This window comes from Babylonia areolata, chromosome 12 (assembly GCF_041734735.1).
Source record: "Babylonia areolata isolate BAREFJ2019XMU chromosome 12, ASM4173473v1, whole genome shotgun sequence".
Taxonomy (NCBI): domain Eukaryota; kingdom Metazoa; phylum Mollusca; class Gastropoda; order Neogastropoda; family Buccinidae; genus Babylonia; species Babylonia areolata.
This window is the reverse complement of record NC_134887.1, coordinates 30,684,778-30,699,777: the sequence shown is the minus strand read 5'-3', so window position 1 is coordinate 30,699,777 and position 15,000 is coordinate 30,684,778. Positions and strand designations below refer to the sequence as shown.

At 45.1% G+C, this 15,000-nt stretch overlaps 2 protein-coding genes across 2 annotated transcripts in view; one reads left to right on the top strand and one right to left on the bottom strand.

Moving 5' to 3' along the window:
* The window catches only part of LOC143287893 (sulfotransferase 1B1-like), a gene marked incomplete at its 5' end in the record, with an annotated part of 6,929 nt that extends 3,848 nt beyond the window's left edge, over positions 1-3,081 (top strand). The window contains 2 exons of the mRNA XM_076596133.1: positions 52-220; positions 2,615-3,081. Coding sequence (XP_076452248.1) covers positions 52-220; positions 2,615-2,763 — 318 coding nt within the window. The remainder of the gene's footprint in view (positions 1-51; positions 221-2,614) is intronic.
* Positions 3,082-8,820: 5,739 nt separating this feature from the next.
* LOC143287892 (uncharacterized) lies at positions 8,821-13,456 on the bottom strand. The gene is made up of 3 exons (XM_076596132.1): positions 13,440-13,456; positions 9,457-9,674; positions 8,821-9,233 (listed from the first exon to the last, which is right to left on the bottom strand). The coding sequence occupies exons 1-3, from the start codon at positions 13,454-13,456 to the stop codon at positions 8,821-8,823; spliced, it is 648 nt and encodes a 215-aa protein (XP_076452247.1).
* Between the last annotated feature and the right edge of the window lie 1,544 nt (positions 13,457-15,000).

The window sequence follows — 15,000 nt, the reverse complement described above, 5'->3', positions numbered from 1 at the left end:
ACAATGAAGAAGTGAAAAAAATGGGGGGCATGGTTTATGTTGTGCTTTCAGGATTTCAAGAAGGAGGTGCACAGCATCGCTGATTTCCTGAACGTCCCTGTGACTGAGGACATGATGGAGAGGCTTCAGGTGGAGACATCTTTCGCCAACATGTCGGAGAAGAAGATCGACTTGACCATGGCTGTGTCCACAGACGGCACTTCGCCAATCTACAGGAAAGGTGGGTGCCGGTCCTTTGTTCCCACAGGTCCTCTTTGTTCCCCCTAAAGTTTCTTTCAGCCAGATCTGTGTGTTCCCCTAGACCTACATTCCCCTAGGTCTGCATTCCCCTTGTGTGGAGGAGTTTTGTTTAATGTCCCGTCACACATATCGGTGATTGAAGACATTTTGTTAAAGTATCTATGAATACATCTGAGTATTATCGGTTAGAAGGGGTGGGAGATGTGGATGAATGGAGGGTTGGGAGAAACTGGGCAACTGAGGGTAAAAAATGTGGGTGAAATTTGGAAGAAAAAAAATCAAACACACAAAAAAAAACAACAAAACACACACACCTCTAAATACAGTTACAGGAAATTACTTAAAGGACTTCGTAAAAGAGATGTGTTTATGTTCCCCCAAAATTACATTTTCTGGGACCTTGTTCCCGAAGGTAAAATTTCAGAACAGGTTTTGAAAGATGACATTTGTAGCCCTATTATTAACGGTTTATTTCGTTGATGCACAATCCGGATTCCGAAAACACGGTTACCCCCTTGCTGTTGTCCGAGTGCTGGCAATGCGTGTTAAGAAGACGCCATGACCTCGTTTTTCTTGTTCGCAATCAAAAGCAAAGAAATACAAATTCTGGACAGAATACACACACTGACACTAACCACGTTATTGACGTGTTTACTGCATAGGAATATTATAAAGTGTACACCGAATTAACCTGAATGAATATAAAAGAAAATTTGAATCGACCATTTCACGAAGTTCAGATCAACCTTGTCTACACTTGTCAGTGCATATTTTGACAAAGCATGTTGCAAAGCCTGACGCGATGGCAACGTCTCCTTTACCACCAAATTAAAAGAATTTCTTCAATAATTATCGACTCGTTTACAGGATATAAATGTTTTAGAGTGGATACTGAAATAACTAGAATGAACAGAAAAGAGAAATTATGGACGTGGTTTCTCAGTGAGTGTGAAGAGCTTGTCGAACATGGATCTCTGCAGATCTATTGAAAACGGACACATTGCAGGCGTTTGATTCGATGGGAACGTGTCCTTTACGTCGAATTTCTTAAATGCCCGAGATATACCAAAGTAACATGATTTAAACAGCGTCAACACTTCGATTACTGTTGTTGATTTATTTCACTAAAATAACATGCTTAAATAATATTTTTTGAACGTCATTGTCGAAACCGCGTCAGCGCTATGGATAAAACCACTCGCTCTGGATTCGAACGTCCTCAGTACGAATCTGCATGGAAGTCTTTCTTCTTCTTCTTTTTTAACGGAAGCTTTATATGATTACAATAACGAATAAAAACACATTCAACAAACTAAGTTTTATAAGTTTCATTATCATTATTATCTCTTTTTTTTCCCTTTAAGAGTAGACCTATATCACAAGTGAGTCTTGAAGGCCTTGCCTTTCTTGTTCTCTTTTTAGAGATAATGAAGTATTCTTGTATCTTGTGTGTGTGAGTGCGCGCGCGTGTATTTCAGTTATTAAAGAGCCCTTGGCTGCCGAGGAAGGGGAAAAAAAACCCCCACAGTTGAAAGCGATGTTTCAAGTCCTAAATCAATATACAAAACAATCAGCCCCAAACTGAGAAAATGGTCTGGAGATACACCATTCCAGATGAAGTGTGTAATTTTTTTTCAACCTTCCAAGAGTTATTTTCCCTTCTTTTGATGATGTCATCAGTGACGTCACTAATTACGTAAATACTACGCCCTGAGGCAGTCAAGGGGAATTATCCATGCGCACTTTGGGGGTGATGATATCCATGTATGATAGTCAGTCGGGTTCGACAATGACCATCAGAACAACATAGGAGGTAACTGCTGTCCTGACTATCAGGGTCAAAATGTGATTGTAGTGGAAAGTGTCTTGCCCAAGTTACATCCCCACTCTCTCTGCCAAGAGGGGTTTTTGGGACAGTCAGCATTGGGATGTTTCCCAAAGGCCAACTAGCCCCCCAAGGCTGCAGCACTAAGAGCCAGTGCAATTTTGCCACCTAGTTTGAGAGTCGTTGTCCTTTACAATTGTCGTTCATTGAAGATTTAAGATGGGCAGCACTTTAAACACAAACAGTAAAACAAATGCTCTCTGTGTGTGTGTGTGGGGGGGGGGGGGGGGGGGGGGGGGGGGGGAGGGGGGGGGGGGCGGGGAAGGGGGGGCTCAGGTCAGTGCTGAGGGTGGGCTGGGGGTAGGAACTTGGTACTGTCCTCAGGTCAGTGCTGAGTGTTGGGCCTTATAGTTATACAGTAACTTGGTACTGTCCTCAGGTCAGTGCTGAGTGTTGGGCCTTATACAGTAACTTGGTCCTACTGCCCTCAGGTCAGTGCTGAGTGTTGGGCCTCATAGTTATACAGTAACTTGGTCCTACTGTCCTCAGGCCAGTGTGGAGACTGGCTCAACTGGTTCACGGAGCAGCAGTCAGCCGAACTGAAGGGCGCTTATCGCGTGGCCATGGGCTCTCACAACCGTCTCCTTCGGTACAGCAACGTCAACAATGTCATCCCAGGGTCCACTCTGCCCGCCTAGATCCGTTCTCACCGCCGCCGCGGCCTTTCCGGAAATACGGCTGACGGACAGCGAGGCTTGGCTTGTGTACTGCGGAGGTGTGTGGGTGGGGGGGATGGGGAAACTGGGGCAGGAGGTGGTGTTGATCACAGATCTGTTGCTGTAGCTTTCTTCTGATTCTTCTTCTGCAGCTGTGGTGTGTGTGTGTCGCTGTATATATATGCATGTTTTTCGTTTCTTTGCAGTTTCATGGTTCTGTTTTTGTATTGCTTGTGATATTATTTTCAGGTGGCTGTGTGTGTGTGTGTGTGTGTGTGTGTGTGTGTGTGTGTGTGTGTTGTGTTGTGTTGTGTTGTGTTGCGGGGTTGGAAAATAAAGAAGCCGGGGTGGGTGTGGGCAAAGAGGGTGGTGGGGCGGGGGACAGTGGGGTGGGGGGTGGGGGGGGGGGGAGAAGAGAAACGGTGGATTCAAAGAAAGCACTGACAAGTCTCCGAGACACGTTTCAGAGTACGAGTGAGAATGATACGAAAAAAAAAAAAAAAAAAAAGTGTATATAAGTGTACATACAGGCCCAGTCCTCTCCGTCTTGCCACACCTTCCCCTGTGTTCTCACAGTGCTGACACGAACGGAACTCAACTGAAAGCTGCTAGCAGACTTCGCGACTTTCTCGCATTTATAGCTTGTGCCTCGACATGTTTGTAAGATCACAGAATAAGAAACACACGTGTAATGTCAGGCACTATAAGATCACAGTTCTTTTTCGCAGGGTATGGCAGGCCCAGCCTTGTGCCTTTGTTTTTTGGGGTTTTTTTTGTTTGTTTTTTTTACAGCGCGCGCGCGCGTGTGTGTGTATGTGTGTGTGTGTCGCTGTATATATACATGTTTTCGTTTCTCGCGCGAAAAACGACTTTCTGACATGCTTTTTCAAGTTCAAAATCAGTAAGAAAAGCAGCAGGTGTCAGGCCTATAATCAGCTCACTCAAGTATGACCTGCCCCTTTTTCATTTTTAGACATATTAAACATTAAAATGAGAGAGAGAGAGAGCTCCTCCCCTCCACCCCTTCCCCCTCAACCGCCCTCTTTCCTCTCCACTCCCCCTCCCCCCCCCCCAAGATCAGATCAAGTTAAAAATAACTGAAAAGAAATCTGACACGCAAGGCTGAACGCTTCTCAAAGTTCACGGCCAACACAGCCGACGTGTAATCAACACGACTGCCTTGAGGATAGGAACAACAACAACAACAACAACAACAGCAACACGGCTTTCAGAAAGGTAATAAATAGGTTGCAAGGGAAGAAATGAAAGAAAACAATTCCAAGGCCATTGGCCTACACTTTTTTTTCTTTTTCTTTAATTGGGTTAGGTGCCAAAGCCACACTGAATCAAGAAACAGCAACAACAAAAAGATTACAGAAGAAAAAAAAGGTAAAAAAAAGAAAAAAGAAAAAAAAAAAAGGCAGCGGAGAGGAGGGGAAGGTGTGTTTTGGGAAGGACTGAGAGAGAGAGAGAGAGAGAGAGAGAGAGAGAGGGGAAGGTGTGTTTTGGGAAGGACTGAGACAGAGAGAGAGAGAGGGGGGGGGAGGTGTGTTTTGGGAAGGACAGAGAGAGAGAGAGGGGGGGGGAGGTGTGTTTTGGGAAGGACTGAGAGAGAGAGAGAGAGGGGGGAAGGTGTGTTTTGGGAAGGACTGAGAGAGAGAGAGAGAGAGAGAGAGAGAGAGGAAGGTGTGTTTTGGGAAGGACTGAGAGAGAGAGAGAGAGAGAGAGAGAGAGGAAGGTGTGTTTTGGGAAGGACTGAGAGGGAGAGAGAGAGAGAGAGAGAGAGAGAGAGGAAGGTGTGTTTTGGGAAGGACTGAGAGGGAGAGAGAGAGAGAGAGAGAGAGGAAGGTGTGTTTTGGGAAGGACAGAGAGAGAGAGAGAGAGAGAGAGGGGGGGGAAGGTGTGTTTTGGGAAGGACTGAGACAGAGAGAGAGAGAGGGGGGGGGGAGGTGTGTTTTGGGAAGGACTGAGAGAGAGACAGAGAGGGGGGGAAGGTGTGTTTTGGGAAGGACTGAGAGAGAGAGAGAGAGGGGGGGAAGGTGTGTTTTGGGAAGGACTGAGGGAGATAGACAGAGAGAGGGGGGGGGGGAGGTGTGTTTTGGGAAGGAGTGAGAGAGAGACAGAGAGAGGGGGGAAGGTGTGTTTTGGGAAGGACTGAGACAGAGAGAGAGAGAGAGAGAGAGAGAGGGGGGGGGGGAAGGTGTGTTTTGGGAAGGACTGAGAGAGAGAGAGAGGGGGGGGGGAAGGTGTGTTTTGGGAAGGACTGAGGGAGAGAGACAGAGAGAGGGGGGGGGGGAAGGTGTGTTTTGGGAAGGACTGAGAGACAGAGAGAGAGGGGGGGGAAGGTGTGTTTTGGGAAGGACTGAGAGAGAGAGAGAGGGGGGGGAGGTGTGTTTTGGGAAGGACTGAGAGAGAGAGAGGGGGGGGGGGAGGTGTGTTTTGGGAAGGACTGAGAGAGAGAGAGAGAGGGGGGAAGGTGTGTTTTGGGAAGGACTGAGAGAGAGAGAGAGAGAGAGAGAGAGAGAGAGAGAGAGAGGAAGGTGTGTTTTGGGAAGGACTGAGAGAGAGAGAGAGAGAGAGAGAGAGAGGTGTTTTGGGAAGGACTGAGAGAGAGAGCGAGAGGAAGGTGTGTTTTGGGAAGGACTGAGAGAGAGAGAGAGAGAGAGAGAGAGAGAGAGAGAGAGAGAGGAAGGTGTGTTTTGGGAAGGACTGAGAGAGAGAGGGGGGGGGAAGGTGTGTTTTGGGAAGGACTGAGAGAGAGAGAGAGAGAGAGAGAGAGAGAGAGAGAGGAAGGTGTGTTTTGGGAAGGACTGAGAGAGAGAGAGAGAGAGAGGGGAGAGAGAGAGAGAGAGAGAGAGGAAGGTGTGTTTTGGGAAGGACTGAGAGCGAGAGCGAGAGGAAGGTGTGTTTTGGGAAGGACTGAGAGAGAGAGAGAGAGAGAGAGAGAGAGAGAGAGAGAGAGAGAGAGAGGAAGGTGTGTTTTGGGAAGGACTGAGAGCGAGAGCGAGAGGAAGGTGTGTTTTGGGAAGGACTGAGAGAGAGAGAGAGAGAGAGAGAGAGGAAGGTGTGTTTTGGGAAGGACTGAGAGAGAGAGAGAGAGAGAGAGAGAGAGAGAGAGAGAGAGGTGTTTTGGGAAGGACTGAGAGAGAGAGAGAGAGGAAGGTGTTTTGGGAAGGACTGAGAGAGAGAGAGAGAGAGGAAGGTGTTTTGGGAAGGACTGGGACAGAGAGAGAGAGAGAGAGAGAGAGAGAGAGAGAGAGGGTTACATTAGGGTTTTTTTGTTGTTGTTTTTTCGGAGTTTTTTGTTGTTTTTGTTGTTGTTGATGTTGTTTTTTGTTTTTGTTTTTTTGCGCACATTACTTAACGTGTGTTGCCTATGGTGAAATTTTGTGTGTGTGTTTGTTTGTTTTTTTACTTTAAAAAAAATTTTTTACATAGTTGTTTTTTGTTTTTGTTTTTGGGTGTGTGGGGGTGGGGGTTGTTTTGTTTTTGTTTTCCGACTGTCTTTTTTTGGGGACATACTCGTCAGTGGCAGTTAAAGGGTTAACATGACAAGACAGTGACATAGCTGAAAAACGGCTCCAATTTCAGGCTGTCGGTGGCAGTTAAAGGGTTAACATGACAAGACATTGACGTGGCTGAAAAGCGGCTCCAATTTCAGGCTGTCGGTGGCAGTTAAAGGGTTAACATGACAAGACAGTGACATGGCTGAAAAGCGGCTCCAATTTCAGGCTGTCAGTCGCAGTTAAAGGGTTAACATGACAAGACAGTGACATGGCTGAAAAGCGGCTCCAATTTCAGGCTGTCAGTCGCAGTTAAAGGGTTAACATGACAAGACATTGACATGGCTGAATAGAGGCTCCAATTTCAGGCTGTCAGTGGCAGTTAAAGGGTTCACATGACAAGACAGTGACCTGGCTGAATAGAGGCTCCAATTTCAGGCTGTCAGTGGCAGTTAAAGGGTTAACATGACAAGACAGTGACCTGGCTGAATAGAGGCTCCAATTTCAGGCTGTCAGTGGCAGTTAAAGGGTTAACATGACAAGACAGTGACCTGGCTGAACAGAGGCTCCAATTTCAGGCTGCCGGTGGGTCAGAGCAGTGCTCAAGCTGCCTGCACTGCGGTGGGGACAGGTAGAAAGAAAAACAAAACAAAGCGGGTATCATTTTCCTGTCAATCAGGCAGTAAACAAGAGATCTTAGGTTTCCCCGTCGACAGTCGTTCGCGCGCGCGTACACACACACACACACACACACACACACACACACACACACACTGACATGCACACTCGCGAAACTACTGCCAAGCATGCACACACCACCCTCACCTCACCTCACCTCACTGAGTTCCGTTAACACTGAATGGTGATCCTGAAACCAGGCCGACCCAGAAGCTCGTCCCTCAAGCATCGTCAAGTTGGTTTATTCCGCTCTTTTTTTTTCCGTTCTTGGTTTTTAAAGTCTCCATCGAGTCACTTAAAAATTTAGCCGGGCGCCTGCTTTCTCCCTTTTGATTTTGAATTTTAAAGCATTAACATTTTTTTTCCTCGACTGAGCCTCCTCGCATTTTTTTCAGTTTTTCTGGAACTGATCACTTCTTCTTCTTCTTCTTCTCGCTCTCTCTCTCTTCCCATGCTTTACGCACGAGTCATAGCAGTGTTCGGTACTGATTGGATGATTAATACCTTACTTTACTGTCCACAAACAACCGGAAGCTCAGGAATGACCTTTCAGGAATGTGGTCAGCTCCGAGATGGTTAGGAAAACTCCTCTGCGAATCACATGTTTACTCATTCTAATCTCTCGTGGTGGCTAACATTATCATTACATTATTACTATTAGCTTCGTGAAAACCTATATTATTAACATGTTGCGTTGATAATTATATTCAAAACTATGTGAAATTTGTTTTGTATCGTATTCATCGTTCACTCATTGCTTCCCAGTGTGATATATTATTAACATGTTGCATTAATAATTATATTCAAAACTTAAGTGAAATTTGTTTTTTATCATATTCCTCGTTCACTCATTGCTTCCCAATGTGCTTGGTAAGCTTCAAACTATCAGAAATTGATAGTCTGTTCATTTTCCTTTCCGAAAAAGTAGGGGTTATGTATACATTCATGCAGTAGTTTGCTTGCTAGATTAAAAAAATATTACCCTTTACAACGAAAATACGCCTTGCAAATAGGAAGCAGAAGCGAAAATAACGCCCGGCACTGAAGAGGTTAACTATTTCATTGCTGTATTACACGAGCCATCATCATCTATTTCATTAATTGTTGTGTCACTCGAATCGTCATAATCCATTTCATTGTTGCATCACACGAGTCGTCAGCTGTTTCATTGTTGTATTACCCAAGCAATTAGTATCTATTTCATTGTTGTATTACCCAAGCAATTAGTATCTATTTCATTGTTGTATTACCCAAGCAATTAGTATCTATTTCATTGTTGTATTACTCGAGTCAATCGGTTGAGGATGATGCGGAGCATGACTTTGCTTGGGTGGCTAATCAGACTTATAGTCCTGTAATTTTGACACTGCTTGAGGTTGCCCTTCTTGGGTAGAGGAATCACCAGCGATTGGGTCCATTCTGTTGGCCACTTCTTTTCTGTCCAGATCTTCTGACATAGCATTGTTAGTGCTTCTGTCGTCTCCTTCCCTCCGTACTTCAAAAGCTCAGATGGGACGTTGTCCACTCCTGGGGATTTCTCTGGCTTCAGACTCTGTATTGCAGCCTCAACCTCCTCCTTCAATACTTGGAGATTTTCCTCACTGTCTGTGGATCGTGGGTTGTCCTGCAATATGGATGAGTCTGGATTGAGCTGGTAGTTGTAGAGGCCGTCACAGTATTCTGTCCACCTCTTCAGGACTTCTTCGCTATCTGTCAGCAGCTTGCCATCCTTATCTTCAATGACAGCTGATCTTGGCTGGCTAGTCTTAGTGAGGGTCTTGAGGGTGCTATAGGCTTTTTTGCTGTTCCCTGCTTCCATGCCTTTCTTAACTTCTTCGCACTGCTCCTCTATCCAGTTTTATTTGGCTACCTTCATCTTCGTCCTGACTTCTCTGTTCACCTGTTGGTGCTTCGTCCTGGCTTCATTACTAGAGTGTTTCTTTTTCCTCAGTTCTCGCCACTTGTCACACAGATCTAGGACCTCATTTGTCACCCATGGTTGGATCCTTTTTCGCTTTTTCCCCACAACTTGTTCAGCTGTTGTAGTTAGCACCTCTTTGATGTTGTCAGCAAGGGTGTCTACGTCGATGTCCATTAAGTTGAGGGCTGCGAACTTCCCGCCTACTTGAGCCTGGAACACATCCGCGATTTCGGGGTCCTTCAGCTTTTCTAGGTCAAAGCGGATACGGGGATTCCTTGGACAACGCTTGCACTTCAGCTTGAGCTTGAAGGTTGCCAAGACAAGATCATGATCGCTGCCGATATCAGCTCCTGGGAACGTCCTTGTGTTGGCTTTATTGATACTGGACTTGTAGCGTTGTGGGGTCAGGATGAAGTCTTATCTGGTTGTGGACTTGCCCATTCGGTGAGTGCCAGGTTGCGGTTCTGGACAGCTTATGCGGGTGGAGAGTATTGGTTAGGGTAAGGCGATGGCTTTTGGCAAACTCCAGCAATCTAAGGCCCCTGTCGTTGGTTTCCCCAATGCCGAACTTACCAGTTGTTCCTGCCCAATTCTGGTATGCATCTGGGCCAACCTTGGCATTCCAGTCTCCCTGGACTATCAGCATGTCTTTCTTTGGGACTGTTGCTATGATGGAGTCAATCTGTTCGTAAAACTCCTCCGTTTCCTCATCGTCATGGTCTGTCGTTGGAGCATAGACCTGGATGATTGTCAGGTTGTGGGGTTTGGCAGAAATGCGGATGGTAATAAGTCTGCTTGAGACGGGTGTACAGCTGATGACACTGCCTGCAATTTCCTTCCGTACAATGAAGGCCACCCCGTACTCGTGTTTCTTTTCTTCCCCAGAGAACCAGATCTTGTGTCCCTCATCTGTTGTCGTTTCTTTGTTGTATTACACGAGCCATCATTATCTATTTCTTTGTTGTATTACACGAGCCATCATTATCTATTTCATTGTATTACACGAGCCATCATTATCTATTTCATTGTATTACACGAGCCATCATTATCCATTCATTGTATTACACGAGCCATCATTATCTGTTTCATTGTATTACACGAGCCATCATTATTTATTTCTTTGTTGTTTTACACGAGCCATCATTATCTATTTCATTGTATTACACGAGCCATCATTATCTATTTCTTTGTATTACACGAGCCATCATTATCTATTTCTTTGTTGTATTACACGAGCCATCATTATCTATTTCTTTGTTGTATTACACGAGCCATCATTATCTATTTCTTTGTTGTATTACACGAGCCATCATTATCTATTTCATTGTATTACACGAGCCATCATTATCTATTTCATTGTATTACACGAGCCATCATTATCCATTCATTGTATTACACGAGCCATCATTATCTATTTCTTTGTATTACACGAGCCATCATTATCTATTTCTTTGTTGTATTACACGAGCTATCATTATCTATTTCATTGTATTACACGAACCATCATTATCTATTTTACTGCTGTATTTTACTCGAGCTATTAACAACTATTTCTTTGTTAGGCCTATATAAGTCGAGCCCTAATCAACTGTTTCATTGTTGTACCATGCTAAACAATTCCGTTGTTGTGTTACACGAGCAATAATTATATTTTTCTTCAAGTTATCATGTTACCCGAGCCATAATTTCATTATTGTATTACGCGAGTCATAATAAACTATTTCATTGTCATATTACTCGAGCTATGGTTAAGTGTTTCATTATTATTTGTTTCGTTTTGTTTGTTTGTTTTTGGTAATTGACGAGGAGGTCTGTGTGCTTCTCATTCTGGGTCGCCGAATGCAGGGCCCCGTGATCGTTTTTACGCAAACCGTGATTAAGTATTTCATTGTTGTATTACTCGAACCATAATTAAGTATTTCAATGCTTGTATTTCACCATCTATGATGACCTATTCCAGTTGTTGTTTATCCTATAGATATGTACATGTTATGCAGACGAACTGAAATAAAGTTGAGGAAAAGTGACTGGGTTTTTTGTTTGTTTGTTTGTTTGTGTTTTTTTTCATGTGCGCAATGCATAGGTTTGTTAATGTTAGTCTCACTTTCGTAACACTCGTCTTTTCTTTATTTATTCTTTTCTGTCAGTATTTCTTTCTTTCTCTCTTGCAAGTTGCGCTACCAGCTGTCACTACATACACAGAATTCTTTCGAATGAGATGATAAACTGGGTTCCCGCGTGTGCAGTATGCACTTAGCGCACGCAAAAGAACCCTCAGCAACAAAAGGGTTGTCCGTGGCAAAATACTGAAGAAAAAAACCCCCACTGATTGTAAAACAAATACACTTGCAGACCGAAGAAAAGAAAGCAATGTGGGAGGTGCTACCCTGTGGCCATTGGCATTCCACAGGAAGAGCAGCCTGAATTTCTCACGGAGAAATCTGCTGTGACAAAAAGAAAAAAAAGAAAAAAAGTTTCAACGGGCATTGTTGCAAGAGTGAATATTTCCTTGTGTCAATGGATCACACACACTCAAAGAGAATACACACACACACACACACACACACACACACACACACACACACACTTCTAATGTGACTTGCACTTGTGGTCATGAAATTACTCCCGTTAAAAACATATTTACCACTTTCATTTACAAATTCTGCAGTTCCATCTGCTTCCATTAGAAACGTTATATATGATAATCAGCATGTGTTTGAAATATTTCAGGCTCTTTTTCGTTGTTGTAATTTTACTGGTTGACTAGTTAGTCTGTTTTTATTTTGTTCATATTTTTCCAATGCTAATTAGGGAGATAGGAACAGGGAAAGTAATGATGATTTAAGGCATGGGTGGGATGGGGAAGATGATGGATTTTCGTTTAAAATCACAGTTAATAATAATAATAATGGTATTTATATAGCGCTGAATCTTGTGCATAGACAAATGAAAGCGCTTTCGCACCAGTCATTCACACGCATGCATAACTCTAAAAGTGGAGAAACTGAAGACAAGGAAGAGGCAGGGAATGGAGGCTATTTTGGGAAGAGGTGGGTTTTAAGGCCAGACTTGAAAGAGCTGAGCGTGGAGACTTGACGAAGCGAAAGAGGAAGTTCATTCCAATTGCAAGGCCCAGAGACAGAGAAAGAAATGCGGCCAACAGTCGAGAGTTTGAATCTGGGTATGCGTAAGCAGAGTGGATCCGAAGCTGATCGTAGTGAGCAAGATGGAGTTGTGGATAGACGTTAAACGAACGAACGCACACACACACACACACACACACACACACACACACACACACACACACACACACACACACACACACACACACACACACACACGTGAGTAGAAGGGAGAGGTGGTGGTACACATATGAGGAAAGCAGAATACAGAAGGGTAGGAAATTGAGGAAGTGCGGTATAAAGAGACCTTAACACAACTTCTGATCAAACAACAACACTCTCCACCCTGACTGAAAAACAAGTTGTTTTCATCTGTGGGGGAGGGGGAGAATGATGAAAGGGAAACCAGATTCTCTCTCAGTAAAACTTTTTTTTTAACCCCCCTTAATTTTTTTTTTACCCTTCTCAAGACTACACCACCAGTTTTTATTTCACCCCACCCTCCCCCTCTTTTGTTTTTCTTTCTCTCAGTTCAAGCTTTTCTTTACACTCATGCAAGTCTCCGGCCCGTATTCTCTGTCACCATTTACGAACCACAAGGCAACAGATACTGTTAGTGGGGCACATGTACACACACAGACTGACAAGTGAAATATAATTACTCTGAATATTCTCTCTGCTTCTCAAATGTCGGAATCCAAGTGGAAACTACAGTTATTAGTTAAACAGCACGAGCTGGTGAATACTGCGCCAGTGTTTGACTTCAGTTTCAATTTCAAGGAGGTGTCAAAGCGTGCAGGCTAACCCATATATGCTACACCACATCCGATAAGAAAAAAAAATGACAGTAAAAGCAGCAGATGCCCGATCTATGCATAATCCTCCTCCCCCACCCGCCTCCACACACACGTTAGGCCTTGACATGTTACTTTAGGTTTTTGCTCTTCTGCACGAGGGTAATGTTACCTTTAGCAACAGAGCGACGGTTGATTAGAACAGAGAATTAGAAAAAGAATACTTCCTTGTTACCAAGTGTAACAGGGTCAGAAGGAATATTTGGAGAGAGGGATAGTGCATAAAAGGTATACACATGAACTGGAGCACAAAAACTAGAGACACATGTGCATACACATATTATCAGTGCATGTGCATGCTCACTCTCACCCACATGCATGACCACACACACACAGTTCTGCTCCGTCTTCACTGAGGAGGACCTCAGAGAGATCCTGGAACTAGGTGAGATCCCCTACCCAGATATGCCTAACATCATCATCTCTGAAGAGGGCGTGCTGAAGTTACTGAGGAACTTAAACCCTCGAAAGGCAGCTGGTCCAGACAGCATTCCCTGTCGCCTCCTGGTTACAGTAGCTCAGGAACTGACCCCTGCACTTGCCCACCTCTTCAGTCTATCCCTTGCCACTGGAAAAATACCTGAAGTCTGGCGACATGCTACAGTCCATCCAGCATACAAGAAAGGAGATCGGAGCTCCCAGCAAACTACCGTCCCATCTCCCTGACATCCGTCTGTGGCAAACTGATGGAACACATTATTCGAAGTGGCATCACATCGCACCTTGACAAGCACACGATTATTGTCGATGCCCAGCAGGGATTTCGCAAAAGAAGATCTTGCGAATCACAACTGATCCTCACAGTTGATGACCTGGCAGCAGCGCTTGACGAGGGAGGACAAACGGATACCATCTTGCTGGGCTTCTCGAAGGCCTTTGACAAGGTGCCTCACCGCCGCCTCCTCAAACTCTGTCACTACAGAATCCGTGGACAAACACTTCGCTGGACTGGAAAGTTCCTCACCAACAGAACCCAGCAAGTGAAAGTTGAAGAACAGATCTCCACGACCGGCCAAGTGACCTCTGGGGTTCCTCGGGGATCTGTCCTTGGCCCGACCCTGTTTGTTATCCACATCAATGACATCAACAAAAACATCAGATCCACGGTCCGTCTGTTTGCCGATGACACCATCCTATACCGGCAGATCAGGTCCCAAGCGGATACCAACCCCCTCCAAGAAGAACTGAAAGACCTTGAGCGTTGGGAGAAGACCTGGCAAATGTCATTCAATGCCAGCAAATGTCATGTCCTCTCAGTGACAAGGAAGAAAAAACCCTTCCCCACCACCTACTGTCTGCATAATGAGGAACCCCAGAAGGTGGAGAAAGCCAAATACCTGGGCGTAGAATTGCCTAAAGACTTTCACTGGGGAGCGCACATCCAGGCCACAACAGCAAAGGCAGACAAGACCAGTGCCTTCATGTATAGGAACCTGAGAGGATGCCCCTACACCACCCAGACAACATGCTACAAGGGGCTTGTGAGGCCCATCCTAGAATATGCTGCGCCAGTCTGGGACCCCCCGCAACAGCATCTCACAACCAGCCTGGAGATGGTACAACGCAGATCAGCTCGTCGAATTATGCATGACTTCCGCCCCACCACCAGTGCAACCAAGCTTATCACCAGGCTGGAACTCGACCCCCTCAAACTGTGCTGCACTGCAGCCAAGGCCACCATGATGTACAAGATCATAGTTGGTTTGGTTGAGGTGGCACCCCAGGAAGGTACTTTAGTGCGGACAATTAGAACTGTCCGAGGCCACCGAGAGAAACTACAGGTCCCCTTCTCCCGCACTGACTCCCACAGGCACTCCTTCTTCCCTTCAGATGTCCGCCAGTGGAACCAGATTCCAGACCATATAATCTCAGCCATTTCCCCTCGGTCATTTAAGATCAGAACTGAGGCCCTGGCTGCGAGCCTCAAGCGCAGTATAGCTACAGGAGAGGGTTTTTTTGTTTAAAAAAAAAAAAAAAAAAATTTTTATACTGATGCTGTGTGGCCCGGGTTCCCCTGGCTGAACTAGGGGGCTTAACGGCCGTACACACATCAGTCACATAGAGCGCACCCCCTTAGTGTGGATTATTGCTCTATATGGGGATTACCACAGGATTATAGACAAGACAAGACAAGACATCAC